General features: G+C 46.5%; 1 protein-coding gene across 1 annotated transcript; it reads left to right on the top strand.

The window, feature by feature from the left end:
* Positions 1 to 508: 508 nt before the first annotated feature.
* On the top strand, positions 509 to 9,969 carry CRYBA2 (crystallin beta A2). The gene is made up of 5 exons (XM_077320736.1): positions 509 to 655; positions 2,384 to 2,577; positions 4,780 to 4,921; positions 8,047 to 8,189; positions 9,695 to 9,969. The coding sequence occupies exons 2-5, from the start codon at positions 2,420 to 2,422 to the stop codon at positions 9,840 to 9,842; spliced, it is 591 nt and encodes a 196-aa protein (XP_077176851.1). The 5' UTR covers positions 509 to 655; positions 2,384 to 2,419; the 3' UTR covers positions 9,843 to 9,969.
* Positions 9,970 to 14,129: the final 4,160 nt, after the last annotated feature.

Raw genomic sequence — 14,129 nt, forward strand, 5'->3', positions numbered from 1 at the left:
ATGATTCTCCAGAGGGGAGTGATCAATTATGTCAGGTGTGAAGATGCCCTGCAAATTGCTGCATTGATCCTGGTAGGTTTAAAGGCAGTATCAGATGAGCTCTGTTGGGTTACCCCAGTGGCTTACCCAGGAAGCAGGGCAACCATGGGGTGCTTCTAGAGTCCCCAGGTCACCCCAGGCATAGTGCTGGAGAAGGAGAATGACAAGGGACTGAGGAAGAAAGGAATGTCTCCAGATCCCCGTCTCTGATGGTGCCGATGACAGCTTCTTCCGTGTCCATGGAATGGCTGCCGTGCAATGCCCTGGGAAAGGGCTGCATTCTTAATCCTCTGGCTGAACAGATGCATTGTTCTGAGGGTGAAAGGAAAATGGCCTGTCAGGGCCTTCCTCTATTGTGCCCCATAGCTGCTAAGCAAACATGCTCAGTGTTTTCCATTGTTGACCTCCAGTGAGGGGAGGTGTCTCACCATAATGGCTAAGAGGAATGGACAGCATGGGATGCCTCTCCTCCCCCCAGCTGCTGCTGCTGACTCAGCACAATTCATTTGTGCACATTCATTGGACACTTGGCCAGGCCTGGCTATATAATGCTGCCGAGACCCTCCCCCTCCACAGCCAAGCACGGTTACTCTCGCCTCTGTGCGTTGCAAGTGAGGTAAGTGTGAGGAACCTGCCTCCAAACAGGCATCTCATGTGCTCGCTCCGGTGATCTTGCTCCATGGAGGACTCAGAGCTGGCTTGGCATGGTGGTTCAGGGTGTCAGACTCTCATCTGGAGGCCTGGGTTTGATTCCCCACTCCTCCCCATGCAACCTGCTGGGTGACCTTGGGAGAATCACAGTTCTCTCAGAGCTCTTTCAGCCTCACCTGCATTGTAGGGTGTCTGTTGTGGGGAGAGGAAGGGTAGACAATTGTTAAGCCGCTTTGAGATGCTTTTGGGTAGTGAAAAGCTAGGTATAAAAACCTTCTGTTCCTGCTTCTTCATGGAGTATCCCAGTCTTGTTTGATGAATTGGGCAGTTTTCTCTGAAGACGTGCAGGGCCAGCCAGCAAGTGGTTGCGTAGGGCAAGAGTTGGGTCAGCACATTCCCTAGCAGCTTGGTTGACTTCCATGAGCCATTTGGAGATGTTTGCTCTGTAAGCATAATTGTTTTTTTGGGGGAGAGGGGGGATCACTGCTTTTTGCTTCTGACTTACCCTGAGTCTGGGTTGCATTGGTTGATTGGTGAGCGGATGGAACCAGAGATCTCCTTCATCCCATCATCCTCTGCCAGATGGCCTCCATTTGCAACAGGGATACCTGTGAATCAGTTGGAACGTATTGGCAGAGATGTGGGAAAGGAAGGATACAGGTTAGAACTGGGGGGCATCAGAAAAGCTCATTGTTGGGGTTGGGGGGACGTTAATATTTCCATGACAGATGATAAGGGTAGTGCTCTAAATTCTTCTGGAGCCAGGGGAAGACTGGGTCACTTGAAGCTTTGAATTCCTGTTTCATCCTCTTATAGAAAAGAAAAAGTCTGGGCCTTTGGTGTCTGTGATTCTAAGATGATATTGCAGCACATAGTAAAATGCAGCGGACTTTATGAGCTTGTGATTCAGGGCTGGGAAGAGGCCTCTTGGCTCCTGAGTGGGAAAATCCAAAGGAACCCTCCATGGTAGTGAAAGTATGTGAACTGAACAGCTTCCCACTGGCTGTCAACGTGCCATTTTGGGTGGTATCTTGATGCCTGCCTCTTGAAATGAACCCTCTCACCAGGCATCGTAGTAGAACAGCCTTTGCTGCCGTGGGGGCGGTAGTGATGTGATGTGAAGCTTCACGTGGTATCAGGTTCAGTAATCTATCTGGAACATTCATTGGCCACGTCTGAACTCCATTTGCATGCTTCTAGTCTGGAGCTCCATTGTGTAGGGTGATCAGGGGGAAAGTGAGTCCTGACAGAAGGAAGAGGGATGGCTGGAAAGGAAGGCCACGGTCCATCCCCGGCCATCCTGCTCTGTCCCTGAGGGTTTTGATGGCTCTCCCTTCGCTAGCCAGAGGAGCTCTAACCTGAATTCTAGGGGATTGGAATGGTATATATTGCTCTTGCTTAGCAAGCTTGCCTGGCGTATGCTAGCCAGTGGCTATTGAGGTGGGTGCCCTTTAGCCATCACACCAAAGGCAGGACGGAGCGATCCTTCCATAGACATTGCATTGCCTGTTGCCCAAGGCTGAGCACCAAACCTTCCGTAGTAGACTAAACCAAGAATCCAGTGGCCCCTTAAAGACTAGAGCAATTTGTTCTGACATAAGCTTTCGTAGGAGATGGAGTATTCCAGCATTGAAACTGGAATACAGCCTGTTAACCTTTAAATTGCCATTGCTGCTTTATCCTGCTGCTGCAGCCGAGCGTCTCTGGAATTATCTTCATACCAGTAGCCATGACTACCCACCACATGGAGTCTATGGGTCATTTCAAGATCACCGTCTGGGAGGAAGAAAACTTCCAGGGGAAGCGCTGCGAGTTCATGATGGACTGCTCCAGCATCATGGAACGAGGCTTCCGCAAGATCCGCTCCATCAAGGTGGAAAGTGGCCCGTAAGTGCCTCCAGCCCACTAGCAGTATCCTGGGCTCCCCACCCCTTCAGTCCCATGGTGCAGTGCTCCCTCCCCTCCTCCCCTGCATTCAGCCCCAACCAAGGCGTTATCATCTAGCTCTCTGGGGTGGCTGGTGGGGTGTCTCTGGGCTGCTGTGGGACCCTTTCTTCTAGGGCTGCTTTTGCCTGTCTACCTGTGTTTCAAAGAGAGGGGGGGGATGGAGTTGTCAAAGATGCAAATAGAGTGGTTGTTCATTTGGACAGAGCCAGTTGGGACAACACTGGGGCAGTGGAACTGGCTTCACTCCTGCTGGGCGTCTCATTCTCATGGCAGTCTTTGCCTGTTGCCCAGCCTTCCCATGTCTCCAACCTACTAGGTGGCCTTAAGCATTGAAGAACACGGTAGCATTTTTTGAGAGCCGGCTTGGTGGTTAAGAATGGTGCCCTCTAATAACTCGGTTTGATTCCTCATTCCCCCGCATGCAGCCAGCTGGGTGACCTTGGGCTAGTCACAGTTCTCTCAGAGCTCTCTCAGCCCCACCTACCTCACAGGGTGTCTGTTGTGGGGAGGGGAAGGGGAGGTGATTGTAAGCCACTTTGAGACTCCTTCAGGTAGTGAAAAGCGGGGTATCAAAAAAAGCCCCTCTTTTTAAAAAATGTATGTCTTTATGTCTGGTTAAACAGATTGTGGTAATTATAGCAAGTCTGAATTAGTTGGTCATATGCTAGTTAGAGCAACCTTCCTCCACTTTTTTACCATTGAGAAACCTCAGAAACATTCTTCAGGCTTTGACAAGCCCCCGGAGTGGCGCAATCATGCAGAATATGGTTAGGCAGCAAAGTTTGTAAAGTCCACTTGCAGCCCCTCCCCTTCCCACCCCCTCCAGGCCATTTGGGGAGGGGATGGGTGGGTTGATATGACATCTATGGTCATATCACTCGATAAATGTTTTAAAAGTAGATAAAAGTTAATGAACTCCCACCCATTCGGGAAACCCTTCCAGGGCCGTCAGAAAACCCCAGGGTTTCAGGAAATCCTGGTTGAGAAAGCCTGCATTACAGCTATAGCCAAAGGTTGAAAGTCAGCAGAGGCCTTTGATAGGCAATCTTAGCTGCACACCTTCACAGGAGCTGCAATGTATATTAATTTAAAGGAGTAAGATAGACTAATTCATTAAAGCCTTGGTGGTTTGATCAGCGGGGATATTAACAGGAGTCTGAAACCAGGTACATTTTTTGTAATGAAAAGTAATTAAGGGAGGGGGGAATCAAGATGACCCTTCCATGCAACCCACCCCAAAAGGAACCTCCATTGGGGTTATGGTAAAATGCAAATATATTAGGGAGAGCCAGTGTGAGAGGTAGTGCCTAGGCTCCAGTGTTCAAATCCTTGCCTAGGCAGAAACTTTATTTGTTGACTTTGAGCCAGTCATTACCTCTCAGTCCAACCTACCTCACAGGGTTGTTTGGGGTTGGGGAAGTTATAAATGGTATTGAAATAGAACAAATTAATCACCTTAATTTTTATTGACCGGGCAATGTTTCCTGGAGCATATAACCTAATCACTTTTGTGAAAATAGGAGATTTATCACTTCAATATTTGAATAATATATTTGTAGACGGAAGTTCTCTGTATTTTTTTAAATTAAAAAACAGCAAGTTTAAAAAGGAGTTGCAGAGATTTTTGCTACATATGGCTTTTCCCATAAGAGAAGTGCAACAAAGGAAAATGACACAAAAGTGGAATTGTTCTTCTTATTTAACTCTTAAAGAGACTGATTCATCTGGCAGGTACCGTAAGTCTCCTTTTCTCCAAGCAATGCATGAAGGGCTGGCTTGAAAAGCAGTTCGTTGGTGGATTCAGCTATTAGCACTTGTGGTTCCATGGAGGCTGCTTCCTCCCTCACTAGGCTTAAGCCAGCGTGGTGGTAGTGAGGGGGGAAGGGGCACACTATCCTCAGCATCACTGAGGAAGGTGGTGTTAAAAAGTCAGTTAAAATGGGGGGGGGAATGATAATCTGGAGACCCCACACCAAGAAACTGCGAAGTTAAGGATGGGGTAGAGAGTACGCAGCCAGTCTTCCCCAGCCATACAGGGTGTTGTTGTGGTCTGTGCAGAATTTGATTTGCATTTCAGAACTTTGCAAATCCCAGAGCTCATTGTCTTCTCCTTCTCCCTCCCACCACCTAATTCTCCTGCAGCTGGGTGGGATTTGAATATCCTGAATTCCAAGGACAGCAGTTCATCTTGGAGAAAGGGGACTACCCCCGCTGGGAGGCCTGGAGTGGAAACAGCGGTTACCGGACCGAGCACCTGCTCTCCTTCCGGACTATCAAGTGTGCGGTGAGTTCAATGTGCCTTCCCTGCCTCTGAAATATACCTGAATGGGACTCTTCAGGTCCTCCTTTCAACTGGGGGAGAACATGGATCTTTCATTTCCATTTGACTCTTTAAAACTATAGGGGGTTTTATACAAGGAGTTGCCAACAAGCATGGAGAATAATGCACTGTCCTTTCAGGCCCACAGAAATGGGCATGCCTTTGATGTGGAGCACTTTGACTGCCTCCTGAACATGGAGGTTATACAGAGCTCTAAATTGCCCTGCATCTGTGGAACCTTTTGGAGACTTGAATGCCAAGTGGGTAGCAGTTTCAGGAATTATGCATGCATGTTAGCCCAGTCTTGGAGAGGAAAGGGAGACAGTTACGTAAGGTTTCATTCTGGCCTTTGGAAGTTGAGAGAACCTCAATAGAAGATGCAAAGGAAGCAATTTAGAAATCTGCATATATTAAAAAGCTGTCAGATGCAAATCAATAAGCAACGTGAGGGAGTGTTTATTGGGGGAGAAAAGAGTTCCATTCATTGGCAGAAGAGTGGGGGGGAGACCAGCTGATGTGTGGGGAAGGGGACAAGGAGAAGGAAGGGAGCAGCATGTGACAGTCAATCTGGACATAATCTATTGCACCCTTTGCAAAGAGGCTGTAACTGGTGGGCCGTATCACTCCATCTCAGGAGCGGCTGCTTCTGTTTCTCACCAGGGTTGAAAATCTCTGCACGTCCCCAGCTCTAGGCTTTAATAACAAGCAGTCAGATTACGCCCGCACTTTAATAAAGGGGTGTGAGATACCATCTCGTTCCTGGCTGGCAGGACCGCTTGGCGGAGCGCAGGCTGCAGGAATGGGCGAAGGGAGGGAGGGAGGGAGAGGCAGCTGTGCCCAGTTTCAGATATAAGTTGAACAATTTAACCCCTTCAGTCCAGGGATAACAAGAGTCTACAAATCCTGATCACTTGGAAAGGTAATGCAGTAAAAGCAAGTTCTGTCCTTTGTGTACAGTGATAACAAATACTTCTGCTAACTGGGCAGTGAAACAGCCAAGGGAAGCAAATGACAGCCAGTGGAAAAGAAGAGCTGAAGAAGAAGGAGACAGGAAGTAGAGGAGTGCCCAGGGCAGTTTTTCAATGTTAACGTGCCAGTGCCAGTGCTCATTCGCTCTGCGTTGTTCCCTTAGGGCTTTTAAGGTCTGCCCATCCGTCTCTTCTCCTTAAACAGGGACTCCTGTCCACCTTAACAGGAGTTTGCTGCCTCATTTGCTCATCCTACTGTCTGTTCTTGGTGGCTAAGATCAAAAGGTCATGATAAAGTGGGTTCCCCCCCCTTTTTTTCTTTATTAGTGTATTGTTATAGGGCCAAAGTTCATACTATTCTACAAGAAATGTTCAATGTTAATTCAAACCTGAAAATATGGTGTTGAATATCTGTCAGGAAGGCTCTTTGACTGTGTTAAGTATAAAATGTTTTATAGGTGGTATGTGACACCAAAAGTGATTGCAAAAATTGCTAAAAACTATGTTAACAAGTGCTGGAAATGTGGTGATAAAGTAGGTTTCTTCTTTTAAATGTGGTGGAAATGTGAAAAAGTTTATAAGTTTTGGGCAAAAGTTCATACCATTGTGTAGTTAATGTGGGGTCTTAGATTTCCTATGTAAGCTGAATCTATGTTATTAAGTATATCTCCGCCATGCCTCCAAGCCCAAACTCAAAGCTTAACTAAAAGGGGACATTTAATGGAGGGGATTTAAGTGTAACAAATGAAGACTATATTTTATTGTTCTTTGTATTAACAACTTATACTATTTGTTTTATTTCTATATTTCTATCTTTATGAAAATGAATGAATGAATGAATGAATGAATATATATATATATATATATATATATATATATATATTTTAAAAAAGGAACTGACCAGGCATTGCCCCATGGGTAGAAGGGGATTTTCACTATAGTGGCTAATTAAACTTTCAAGCATAGAGGAAATATGCCCCTCCACGTATCAGAGGATAGGGACAGGCAACTTCTAGCTCAGGGGTACGCAGCCTTTTCAATCCTGTGGGCACTTTTAGAATTTTGGACATAGATTGTGGGTGCAACAACAAAATGACAGCTTTGAGGATTGGAGTCAATCAAAAAAAAAAACATTGGGAAGCTTTGCAAAACTTTGGGAGGTTCCAAGCCCAGTGTCCTCCTACAGCACAGACAGCTGTCTCCAGAAGCATGCTCCATGCAGACACAAAAGCAATGGGCTTTTCTAAATTACCTCCTACTCCAGTGAAGAACAGGGATGCCCAGGGGGCCTACGGGCTTTGTGGAAGAAATACTTTATAACAGTGGTCCCCAACCTTTTTATCACCGGGGACCACTCAACACCTTTTACTGAGGCCCGATGGGGGGGGGTAGTTTACTCCTCTACTCTCAACCACTGCCCTAACGCTCTCTGATCGCTATGGTAATGTTTAAACATCCCTTCAAAATAAGATACAGACACGCCACAACAATGAAGTGTGTTGTAAAGGGCCGGGGGGGGGATGAAGTAAAGGGCCGGGGGGGGGGGAGAAGGCGTCCTTTGCGGCCCAACTCCAATTAGTCGAAGGACCACATGTGGTCCGCGGCCCACAGGTTGGGGATCGCTACTTTATAAAAGAAGCTAATGGGCCTCATGTTGGAGATCAGTGTCTGAGAGGCATCTGGCTGGCCAGTGTTAGAATGGCTGATAAAAATGGTCCTCCTGACTCAGTGAGGCAAATCTTGTAATATTCTAAAGCATAACTCTTTCAAACGTGGGACATCTCTGAAATAAGGGTGGGAAGAAGAGGCCAAAGAAGCACTAATGAAAGCAATGTCTGCCATTCCAGGCATGACACTAGACTGAGAGGGGAAACAGACAGTGGAGGTAGCCAGTAATTTATACTATGGAAACTGGAAGGTGATCCTTCTTCCTTTGCCCTGCAGATGCCTGCATGAATCTCTGACGATAAGATTAGATGTACCGTGAGATGGGATCCAGATGCAAGGGTGGGAGACGGAGAAGTCGAAATGGGAAGCCTGATTGCAGGTGGAACATGAATGAATTCTGCTTATGTTGACATTCCCACAATGATTCCCTCTCCCCTTCACCCTACTTTGCAGAACCACAGTGACAGCAAAGTGACCCTGTATGAGAGTGAGAACTTCCAAGGACGCAAGTTTGACCTCACCGATGACTACCCATCCCTGCAGGCCATGGGCTGGGGCACCAAGGAAGTGGGCTCCATCAGGGTCATCTCTGGAGCGTAAGTGAGACTTTCTGGGTTGGGGCTCAGTTGGGAAGGCTTTGGATTTTATAGTGGGACCCTCCCATTCCTCACTCACTCCTGCCTTTCCAAGAATATCAACAAGCCTTGTTAGCTAAATCCAGGAATGGTCTGAACTGCCATTATTCATTTAATTCAAATAGTGTCAGCAACATCTGTGGTCCTTCAGACAACAAAAAAACAAGAAAGGGTTGCTCGAAGGAGCAGAGTCAGGGAAACAGGAGAGGCAAAGGGAGGCTATGTACAGGTGGGGCAGGCTTTGAATGAGGAGAGAGTTGTTCAGCGCATGCATGTCCAGAAACAGAGTCTCAAGTCAAGAGGAAAAAAGGGAGAAAAGGACAAGAGGCCTTCAAGGGTCTGAGGGTATTTTGGAGCCTGCTGTGTGATCCCCATGCCACCACAGGGCACCAAATGCACTCTTTAAACACACTTGGGACAGAACCAGACAATCCTTTTAAGAATTAGAGCGGTATGAGAGATGTATTGTTTCTTACCGTTTCTACATGCATTTCTTTTGTCCCAGCATTGCTTTTGGTCAAATAAGCTTTGCAGACTTTTGAAACAATATCAAAACAAATAAACAAACACCCTCACGCCTGCCAAACTATGTTAATACATATGAAAGTAGGTTGAGTGTTCACAGCAAAAGGAATGATCTTCCTGTAGATCAGAGGTTCTGTCTGCTTCTTTCTGGGATGCTCTTGCCCTTTGACTGTGGTGCCAGCCACTTTGGATTGTGCAGGCTGCTCTGTGCAAGTCTCATGAGCAGGGAGTCTGAGCTTCTAGTCACATGATATTAGAATCTTTGGGGCCAGTCTAGCACTCTTACTCTGTGATTCTAGCATGCATCCTCCTTCAAGCCGGATTGCCCTTGCATTGGGAGAAATGTTGCTGTTTGTAAGCCTATGGTACCCCGATGTGAAAACTTTGTTACATCCTAAACCCTTATATCCAGTTACACAAGACATAACAAAAAGGCTACAGTTGTACATCTACACCACAGTCATTTATTTAACAATTCATTTATGCAGTGATATTTGATTGAAGTTAATGGCTGTCATTCACGCTTGCACAAGGAGCATCGTACGTGCAGTCCAACTGCCTGCCTGCTCAGAGCTCCTTCTGTGAAAAGAATGAGTTGGACATGTACCTTTATGTCCCCCCTTCCCTTTGCACAGGCAAAAATGATGTGGGGAACCGCTTCTCTCAGGTGCGCTCTCCACCTGGCTGCAGCAGTGATGTAAATACTGCAAGGACTCGGACAGGGCTGATCCCAAGGGGTTTCCCATCTGACAACACTCCTCCTTTTCTACACAGAAACTGCCCCACAAGGCTCTTGTTTCTTTGTGCCCCACCCCGTCTGAGGTTTGGCACTCCCAAAATACAGTAGTAATGGTGCATTGTTCTATCCCTTTCTCAATGGAGGACAGAATGGAAGGGGCTGGGAATACCTGCTTTGCCAATGCTTTGCTTTGTCTCCATAGATGGGTGGCCTACCAATATCCAGGCTACCGAGGCTACCAGTATATTCTGGAGCGGGACAGACAGAGTGGAGAATACAGGAAATACAGCGACTTCAGCACCCAAGCCCACACCAACCAGATCCAGTCCATCCGCCGTGTCCAGCACTAAGCCAGGCCCAGCAGCCAGATGCCCAACCCTCCTGCACAGCCCCATCCCCCGACATGCCTGCCTCTGTGCCTGAGGGTCCACCACAGAGTAGAGCTGTACCTAGTAGCCAATAAAGGCATTTATCAAACCCTGCTTTCTTTTTGGGTCATCTGTCCATGTAAGCATCTGTATGTGGGATTGCTGGCTGGGGAGCCTCTGGCTTGTTCATCCACATGGATTCGAAAGAAGCCAGTCTGAGTTCAACCCTGAAGGCTGCCTTCGATGAAAGTCAGAGGCAAATGCTGATTCTCCCATTGGACCATGCATACTGAGAGGGTTGCCCACAGCTCAGCAGAAGAAGGCATGCATTGGTTTGCTTTGGTGGTTCTGACCGGGGCCTGCCCAAACATATAGGTGAAAGAGACAGTCACCTAAGACCCCGCTCTCTAAAGGGCATCTAATGAAATGGAAGATAAGTTCCTTTCTGTATTTTTAACCATTATCTCTAGCTGTGACTCTCTATACTGAATGTGGGTGGTGTGGGTGGGGGACACACACCAAAGTCATAGTTTGTGTCAAACAGCAATGTTTCCTGGGGCCAGCCCTGGTTTAAACAGTATTTTGATGTGTGGGAATCAGCAGGATAAGTTCTTCACAGCGTCACTCCCTGCTGCTGCCTGCCCATCTCACTACAGTGATCTGCCCAGTTACGGTGTCCAGGTGAGAGGTCAGCCATGCTGGTTTGTAATACCATCCTTTGGTGGGTGGCATTCTTTCTCGTATCAAATAGGCAATGAAATTAAAAGGGTGGTATAAAAAAGAAGGGGGGGAATCTGAATCTATATTGGACATACAAAGAGGTCAATGTGCGCAACAAGCTTGATTATCACCTTGACTTGCTCCAAAAGGTGTCTGCTTGGTCATCGAAGGCCATCTCTCACGTGGTTGTCCTCCCCCCCACCCCAACAGCCTGGCTTCTTCTTGTGCCTTTAAATGCAGCCCGATCTGTGGGTGAGGCTTTTCCACTGGTAATACCTGTGCATTTAGCTGCTGTTCACAGGTGCTTCTTACAAAGGTCAGTTGACTGGCTGGCAAATTATTCATGAAAACCCAAACTTGGAAAAATGACAATGAATGAAACTGAAGTAGGCTTAAAGGTAAAGGTAAAGGTAAAGGTATCCCCTGTGCAAGCACTGAGTCATGTCTGACCCTTGGGGTGATGCCCTCCAGCGTTTTCATGGCAGACTCAATACGGGGTGGTTTGCCAGTGCCTTCCCCAGTCATTACCGTTTACCCCTCAGCAAGCTGGGGACTCATTTTACCGACCTCAGAAGGATGGAAGGCTGAGGATGGAAGGATGGAACCTTGAGCCGGCTGCTGGGATTGAACTCCCAGCCTCATAGGCAGAGCTTTCAGAAGTAGGCTTACAAAGCACCAATTTGGGAAGAGGAAGCAAAAAACCACTACCAAGCTGAGTGGCCTCAGATTTTTGCAGAGGATTAAAACACCTGATTGTGCCATGGTGTGGTAGCCAAGGATGACAGATTCTTGGGGATTATAGTCAATAGATACTGCAGTCCCAAACAGTCTCTCTGAGGTTCTATAGAAGAAGAAGAAGAAAAGAGATGGGTTTTTAAATCCCATTTTTCACTACCTGAAAAACTCCCAATGCGACTTACAAACACCTTTCCCCTCTGCCTGCAAAAGGCACCTTGTGAGGTAGGTGGGGCTGAGAGTGGTCTAAGAGAACTGTGACTGGCCCATGGTCATCCAGCTGGCTGCATGTGGAAGAGGAGGGGGGAATCCAACTCAGTCCTCCGAGTCCGCTGCTCTTAACCACTACACCATGCTGGCTGTCAATTGGACTTATGTCTGAGGGGCCATGCTTAGGATAGTGCTGAAAGCCCTAAAATGAGCACTAGGACACAAGCCTTCCTGCAGGGCTTTCCCCCTAATGCTAGATTTGTGGAAACAAGAATGTTACTTGGTCATGTGAACTCCTTCATATATACTTTTAGCTTCTTCTTTCATTTGAGCCAGATCTAAGTCCACCAGCTTCTGAAGGAATTTCGACCAGCGTGGGGTTTTTGCTTCCAAGCATGTTCAAACAGTAGTTCTCTGGAACAACAGCTAGCTAGCGTACCCATGTGGATTAATCATAAATGTGTCTGAAATGCCACAGCAGTCTTTTTCAATTTTGCAACAAGGTAGAAACAATAGAAACTCCAGCCTGGGCTCTGGTGGAAAGATCTTGGAAGACAACCGAAATGTGTGTGTATTCCCTCCTCCCTCAGTATTCTTCATGGTGCGACTTTGGCTGGACACTGGCACTGCGATGCCTATGCTGAGGCCTCTCCCTTCAGGGAAACCTTGCCAGACTCCACCTCCCAAGCTCAGCCACGCAGGCACATCCGCCCAGAAATCCGGCAGGAAGCACCTTTTGTCCTTTGCGAGGGCAGCCTGCAGGGGATGGGATAATGCAAACAGTCAGGCCCAGGAAGCAGGCAGATCCTGCTCCCAGTTATTCACTAAATCTGCTTTGTCAGACATGGATATAGTCTATAATCTTCCTCACCCACATGGAGCAGGTGAAGGAAAGAAGAAGAAGAGCTGGGCTTTTTTGTACCTCACTTTTTCCTACCAGAAAGAAACTGAAAGCAGCTTACAATCACCTTCCCTTCTTCTCACCACAACAGACACCCTGTGAGCTGGTTGAGACTGAGAGCTTGGAGAGAACTGTGACTGGCCCAAGTTTAACCAGCAGTTTGCATGGGGCGGAGCGGAGATCAAACCTGGCTCTCCAGATTACAGGCCACTGCTCTTAGCCACTACACGTGGACTGGTGGGAATGAATGTATTTGGAAGACTCTGATCTACTGCAGAGAAGCAACCATCTTCTCTGAGTCAGCCTGCAATGAACTTTCCATGATTTATTTGTTCATTTATTAGACAGATCAGGCATTTTCAGTAAGGCTGAGAAAGTGATGCGCTGGTTGCTTCAGACCACATGAGGAACATCTGAGCTTTCATGGCCAGCTCACAAGTTCTATAAACTGCTCACATAGGACACATATTGTAAAGGCCATGCCCAGAATCGGGATGAGAGTTCAATTACATCATTACAGTTCATTTGAGATTTGCAGGAAAAAATTAAATCTTAGGAAAACCGACAAAACTTTAGGAGATTCAAACTCTCCAAAATAACAGACGCAGTCCTGCAGCTTTAAGAAAAGAATGTCCACCTACATGCTAAGATTTTAGGGCCATCTTGGGAGTTGCTAGGCATCTGTGATTACTGCAAAACTTGAACCTGGTGATGGTGGCTACCATGCAGTTTGGCATGACTTTTTGGAAGCTGCAGAAGAAGGGGGTAAGTTGACTAGTGAGTGGGAAGGAGAGAAAAAAGCAGGGAAGGGGGAGAGGCTGTGGGGGCTGCCAAAGGAAGAAGAAATAGCGGGGGAGGAGATACAAAGGGAAATTAGATTACCCCCACAAATCCATGTGGGTCCCCTGATGCACATATGTGTGGGTTAGTATATCTGGACACATAAAAAGAATGGGAAGAATGAGTGAGATTCACTTATTTTCCAATATAACTGGAAAAGATTGGACGCTTGAAGGACATTGTTCTGCTATTTTTTTTTTCTCCCAAGAAATAAATAAATAAATAAGAAGAAAGCTCTGAATGTATACATTTCCCAAGCTCTTATCTACAAATATGGCTGTTAGTATATTATTAATAACTAGGGGCGAAGCCTGTTGCATTCAGGAATAAAACGGGCACCAGATTAGGGGGGTGGGGTGGAAGAACTCTGCAGACAGCCTGCCCCTCCCCCCAGGACCTGGAAAGGCTGCAGGCAGCTGTCAGGGAACTCGCCACAAAAAGAGGACGGTTTGAAATGAGTATAATAACAGAAGAAAGAACCTATCCTAGGCTATAATAAACATTTAAACGATTTAACAATAAATGTAAATAGAAAGGTCTTTTCTTTTAATAGAACAACCAAAACGGCCTCCAGATTTAAACTGTTTTCAAAGGTATTTTCTTCAGTGGTTGTTATCAGTGGTTGTTTTTCCTAAATATCAAAGCAAACAATTAATACATGCTTGTCAACCATTTTTTTCAGAACAGAAAAGAACATATTTATCTTAACACAGTCATTATTCCAGTCTCAAACAATGCATGGCTCCTATAATTGTTATAAACATACAATCAACAAATTGTATTGTTTCTTTAAGTATCCTCCATATATAAATATAAATCAAAAGCAAGCTTTTTGGCTATTATTATAAAAATTATACTAAAGG

The sequence above is a fragment of the Paroedura picta genome, chromosome 2, assembly GCF_049243985.1.
Source record: "Paroedura picta isolate Pp20150507F chromosome 2, Ppicta_v3.0, whole genome shotgun sequence".
Classification (NCBI taxonomy): domain Eukaryota; kingdom Metazoa; phylum Chordata; class Lepidosauria; order Squamata; family Gekkonidae; genus Paroedura; species Paroedura picta.

What these genes read in the sequence shown, in the direction of transcription:
- CRYBA2 (XM_077320736.1), top strand. Translation starts at nt 2,420, where the DNA reads ATGACTACCCACCACATGGAGTCTATGGGTCATTTCAAGATCACCGTC. An exon ending in ATCAAGGTGGAAAGTGGCCC is followed by an intron (nt 2,578 to 4,779) that starts GTAAGTGCCTCC and finishes ATTCTCCTGCAG; the next exon opens with CTGGGTGGGATTTGAATATC. An exon ending in ATCAGGGTCATCTCTGGAGC is followed by an intron (nt 8,190 to 9,694) that starts GTAAGTGAGACT and finishes TTGTCTCCATAG; the next exon opens with ATGGGTGGCCTACCAATATC.